Below are 5850 nucleotides of genomic sequence, written 5' to 3' on the forward strand. Positions count from 1 at the left end.
CTCATTACTGTTTTCTTGAAACTCGTGAAACTCACCAACTCTAGTAGTTGACCCGTTTTAAACTGCTTTTGAGGTGTACCTAAATCGGAGTAATTCGGTGATCTGTTACTTGCCTGAAGTGTGTGGTCGATGCTATGTGAATAGAAGCAAGGGTGTTAGTAGTAAGAATGTATAGTTAACGAACTAGTTTTGTTTGTATCACATAGACTGTAAAACAATGATAGAACAAAGAAATGTAATATATTGTAAATTAGTTTGCAATGTTTCGTTATAAACAATGTGTTGATATCAGAGGTGTCTGTTACATTTCCGTTTTACGCTTCTGCATTGTGCTAGGCGGGGTGTGACAGATTAACGAATAATAAATGTTATATCAAATATCCCCACACTTAACCTTTTTTCGTCCCTGAAAAAGTCTCATTGCAACGGGATCAGAATCGGAGAAATACAGTCTTACAAACATATAAATTATCTTAAAATTTTTAGAACCACGCAAAAACTGCGATCACCGATATTGTTGTCCACTTAAACCCATGCCTTTGTCTTTACCGGGACAAGTAAGATCCGACTATTATTATTATTATTATTATTATTATTATTTTGTATATAATCTAGTGGAACCCACAGTCAAGACCCGCTTTATTTTAGATTTTGCCGGATCAAACCACCCCAACTTGACTTAAACCTCATAATAGTAGATTAAAACTTGTTGCACATTTTTCATAAATAGCTAAAACGATTATCCACCTAAATTTAAACATTAGAGTATACCAAGCAGCCATTAGATACGATTAAGGTTCAATTATTGAACTGACTAGCAAGTGTTCCCCACTACATGACATACCCCCGTTATCAAGCAATACCCCGGACCCATTACTACACGTGATTTTACAAGTTTCCATCTGTCGGTTTACATACGTCGTGTCTCTAGTCGATCCTGTTCTTAATGGTATGGGACACAAGTAAGAGGACCACGTATGACTAACAGCGGGATGATCACTGGATCATCAAGATTTTACTTCACTGTAATTGATGTAAGTGAGTGTAATGATTGCAGTAAACTGCGGGTTTATGCTTAAAAGCTTTTATTTGATTAAATATCCGAAGATACCCAAATGAACAACCGTAAAAAGACCTGTGGTTTTCGAACCCGAGGCATCCCATCAATACAGGATTTAAGGTTATAAAACCATACGCCTGTGAAGTGTTAATCACTAAAACTAGAAGTGCAAGTCTTTAAGTTAATATCACCGGCTACACGGTATACTTTAACGTTTAAACCTACCCAAGCATCGTATGATAGCGTATTCAAATTTCTTTAAAATTCATAATTTTCTACAATCGAACTAAAAATGAGGCTTGAGTATGGCAGACCTTTCATCTCGTATTTTATACAGAATCAACATGTATCCCACTAAAAATCATATTTATCGATGAAAACCAACTATCAAATTGCCCTTTCATTCTCAAGGCTGAGCCTACCGACACATCCCAAGTTAAGTGCTTGTTCTTTAATTATATCTTATTATTAGTAGTTTGAAAAACCGATTCCCGATAAGTATCCTCATCTCCCATTTATACGCAAAAAGAAACACATTCAAGGGACATTTTTCAAAACCTATTTTTTTTATTTTTTTTATAAATAAAAAGACTAAAACAAAAAAAACATATGTATTCCCATCCCCACACTTAAAAATTTGCATTGTCCTCAATGCAGAGACGGAAACACGACCCAAAAACTTAAAAACAAAACCTAAAAATACAAAAAGAAACAAAAACAAAACTAAACTAAAAATTATAGACTAAAAACAAAGTAAAAAGGAAAAGACTTATCTGGTAGTATGCGAGTGAAATATGACGCTAAAGTCTTCATCCATGTATGCCCTCCATCTCCGAACGTGCTCAGCAACTAGTATCTCCTTTCTCTCGTACATGAACGGAAGCGGCAACAATACAAACAATATTTAAAAATCAATCTTATCAACCTCGATAGATATAATCATTCAAAGTATAGAACCTGGCCAACCAACCAAACTTATAAACATGAATAAAAACAACAAATAAATAATCAGAAAAGTATACTGCTCCAGCTGCTCCATCCCCACACTTGAATGTTGCATTATTCTTCAAGGGGATCTTCTATCTCACACTCTCTTCCTTCAAAACTTTCAAAACTTAAAAACAAATAAAAACTACAAAAAACTATGTTAGTGACTCAAGGAAAAAATATAAAAATAAAATAGAAATAAAAATAGGAAAGAATGTACAAACTCTACACTTGAGTATTCACTCAAGAATCATGTGTGATAATTCACTGCGACGGATCGAGAGGAGTTTCCTCCTTCTCGATTGATTCCTCCGATCCTCCAAGATAGTGCTTCAAACGATGACCGTTCACTTTCCAAGACGTTCCATTATCTGGATTCTCCAACTCCACCACACTATACGGGAAAACTTCTTTCACCAAGTACGGTCCCGACCACTTTGATTTCAACTTTCCTGCAAACAACTTCAAACGAGAGTTAAATAAAAGTACCTTATCATCTTTCTTGAACTCTTTTCCGCCATTCAAACGTCGATCGTCTAACGCTTTCGTCTTTTCTTTGATGTTCAATGATCGAGAATATGCCGCGTCTCGAAGCTCTTCCAACTCATGAATCTGAAAATACCTTTTCCTCGCAGCTTCGGTAAGATCGACATTCACCGTCTTCAATACCCAATAAGCACGATGCTCTAGCTCAACCGGAAGATGACAAGACTTACCATAAACAAGCATAAACGTAAATAATCCCAAATCAAATCAAAACGTCAAGCTAAGTTCATCATAAGCCTAGGTAGTCTATAACGTTTAGCGTAGTATCTTAAAATTAAACGAAACAAACAAGTAAGAATTCATGGTGTAAAATAAATGAAAACGAAAGAAATAATAGATAGAACCCGTGATCTTCGCCTTCAACCACTATGCGCAACACCAGCTGATTCTTCAACTCCCAAGTTGCTGAAAACTCGTCTCGGTCGCCTCGGTACTCACCAAATTCGGATGGAAGATTAAGGTAATGGTGAGTTTAGGGGTCTTTTATAGGCAACAAAAGTCCAAAAATAGGTTATGTCGGCCAAAAACGAACATTCTGGAAATCCGGACACCGCCACCACCCGCCGCGCCGCACGATGAGCCTCTTCCCCTTGGCCGCACGGCGCACTGGCCTGGGGGGGGGGGGGCTGGTCCACCTCGCTGGTCCGGTTCACTTCCTGGTTCGGTCCGGTTCGTTTCCTGATGCGTCGGTTCTCCGGTTCGGCTTGTTTTTGATCGTAGCCCTCTTTTCACCGGAATTAAAACCCAAAACCTAAAACATACAACCATGTTAGTAGTATAAAAATCTTACGAGAAACCGAACTAAATTATTAAAATATTAAATAAAATGTACACAGGATTAACGAATAATAAACGTTATATCAGCTCCCAACTCAAGATCATGGGTGGTGTAATTCTTCTCATGAACCTTTAAATATCTTGAAGCATAAGTAATTACCTTCTTATCTTGCATTAATACGCACCCCATACCTATGTGAGAAGCATCACAGTACACCGTAAAATTATCTTGCCCTTCGGGTAAGGCTAAGATAGGTGCATTTGTCAGTTTCTGCTTCAAGGTTTCAAATGCTTCTTCCTACTTAGGTCCCCATTCGAACTTAATAGATTTTCGAGTAAGCGAAGTTAATGGGACTGCCATTCTTGAAAAATTCTGAATAAATCTTTGATAGTAACCAGCTAACCCTAGAAAACTTTGTGTCGGGGTCTTGGGTTTCTCTGATTTCGTAATAGCTTCAATCTTGGCTGGATCAACTTGAATTCCTTTCTCATTTACAATGTGTCCAAGGAATTGCACTTCAGACAGCCAGAACTCACACTTTGAAAATTTATCATAAAGTTTCTCCTTCCTCAATGTTTTAAGTATGGTCCTTTAATGAACTTGATGTTCTTCTTTCGTATATGTTTAGATAAGTATGTCATCAATGAAAACAATAACAAACTTATCTAAGTAGGGCTTGCAGATTCGGTTCATGTCACACCCCGCCTAGCACAATGCGGAAGCGTAAAACGGAAATGTAACAGACACCTCTGATATCAACACATTGTTTATAAAGAAACATTACAAACTAATTTACAATATATTACATTTCTTTGTTCTATCATTGTTTTACAGTCTAGGTGATACAAACAAAACTAGTTCGTTAACTATACATTCTTACTACTAACACCCTTGCTTCTATTCACATAGCATCGACCACACACTTCAGGCAAGTAACAGATCACCGAATTATTCCGATTTAGGTACACCTGAAAAGCAGTTTAAAACGGGTCAACTACTAGAGTTGGTGAGTTTCATGAGTTTCAAGAAAACAGTAATGAGTATTCACAAGTCAACACTTGTAATCATGAAATAAGTATGTATGTATGTAAATGATGTAATTATGCTAAGCTACAGTGAAGCCTTGACTGTATGTGCTGCGTGCATCCATTTCCCACGCTCCATCAACCACTGTGGCCCCTTTCCGCCCACAACATGCCCCGGTAGCTATGTCTAACACTACATAGCCTGTTTGTATAAATATGGTCATGTGCAAACGGCGCTATGTGATACTGCAACAAGGCCGATTCCGTTTGGGTTTGTCAAACCAATAGTACTATTCACAAGCCACCAGCTCGAAGTTAATCACTGTGATCGTGTGGACTTTCGTGCGTTAGCACTTAGATAATTCTTATCAGTACATGTTTCAGGTATGCATATGTAATCAAACATGCTTTTCACCCCCAAAAGTTTGTAAAACAGTTTAAAAGTGGGGTCATGAAACTCACGGTTTAGTAGATAATCAGTACTGTATCAGCTTGTGGTTTGTTCGGTCCGCTATCAGTAGTTCCTATAATCAATATTATAATAATATTAATATTTTAATATTATTATAATCTCAATACTAAACTGGGCTACATAGCTAATATGGGTGTAGCTGGAACGCCCAGAAAGTGGCAATAGGCTTAGGTTGTGATGTTGTTCAATGTTTAATACTTAAAACCGAACTTGGCTCAGACTCCCGTTTTCCCAGTTGGGCCAAGTTGCTCGTTTACGCGTTCAGAAAATCGTCCGTTTACCCCAAAAAATTTCCAAAAATTCCACAAAATTTCCTGAATACTCAAATCATGTCCCAAAACAACCTGTATCAGTTCCAGAATGTAAAAAGCTCGTGCAATATTCTTTTCGGCCCAAATTCGGCTGTAAAAATTCACACGAACGCAAATAAACAAAATATCTTTAAACTTCTCCAAATGATCCCAAAATTCATATGTGATCAAAATACATCAAATCTAAGTTCCCAGAAAAATTTCATAATTTTTGAAGTATTTAAGCTATTTTTCTCAAATAAACGTTCCAATTTGGTAATAAATTCGCCAAATATTCTCGGATGGTCAAAAATTACCAAATTTGAACAGGGACTCATTGACATGGTCCCTGATGTCCCTGCAAAATTTCAAGTCCTAACAATATGCACATCACAACCTTAACCTAAATAGCCCGTAAGCGAGTGTTTCGGCATTACCTTAGCGGGTTTGGCTCGTTTCCGACCTTTTAATCAAGTTTTCAGGTTCTTGTGCTTCTAAGCAAGCTAGGTACAAGTCCTATATCACAAACCAAGCAATATTTCATCAACACAACAGCCCTTAACTTAGGGTTTCGGCTAGTGCACAAAAACGAACTTTTGAACCGTAAAAACGTCGTTTCAACCCTTTAATCCGTGTTTATGGCCAAAAAAAACTATCAAAACAGGTTCCTTACCATGTGTATGATCAAAACA

General features: G+C 37.3%; 1 protein-coding gene across 1 annotated transcript; it reads right to left on the minus strand.

Annotated features, from left to right (window-relative positions):
* Positions 1-2311: 2311 nt before the first annotated feature.
* LOC143554844 (uncharacterized) lies at positions 2312-2776 on the minus strand. The gene has a single exon (XM_077044521.1). It carries the CDS (start codon positions 2774-2776, stop codon positions 2312-2314), a length of 465 nt encoding a protein of 154 aa, XP_076900636.1.
* Between the last annotated feature and the right edge of the window lie 3074 nt (positions 2777-5850).

Source organism: Bidens hawaiensis, unplaced genomic scaffold, assembly GCF_021521415.1.
Source record: "Bidens hawaiensis isolate Kalapana, Puna unplaced genomic scaffold, B.hawaiensis_p1.1 tig00017857_1, whole genome shotgun sequence".
Classification (NCBI taxonomy): domain Eukaryota; kingdom Viridiplantae; phylum Streptophyta; class Magnoliopsida; order Asterales; family Asteraceae; genus Bidens; species Bidens hawaiensis.

Excerpts from the sequence above, each read along its gene's own strand:
- LOC143554844 (XM_077044521.1), bottom strand. The coding sequence starts at position 2,776 with ATGCTTGTTTATGGTAAGTCTTGTCATCTTCCGGTTGAGCTAGAGCAT.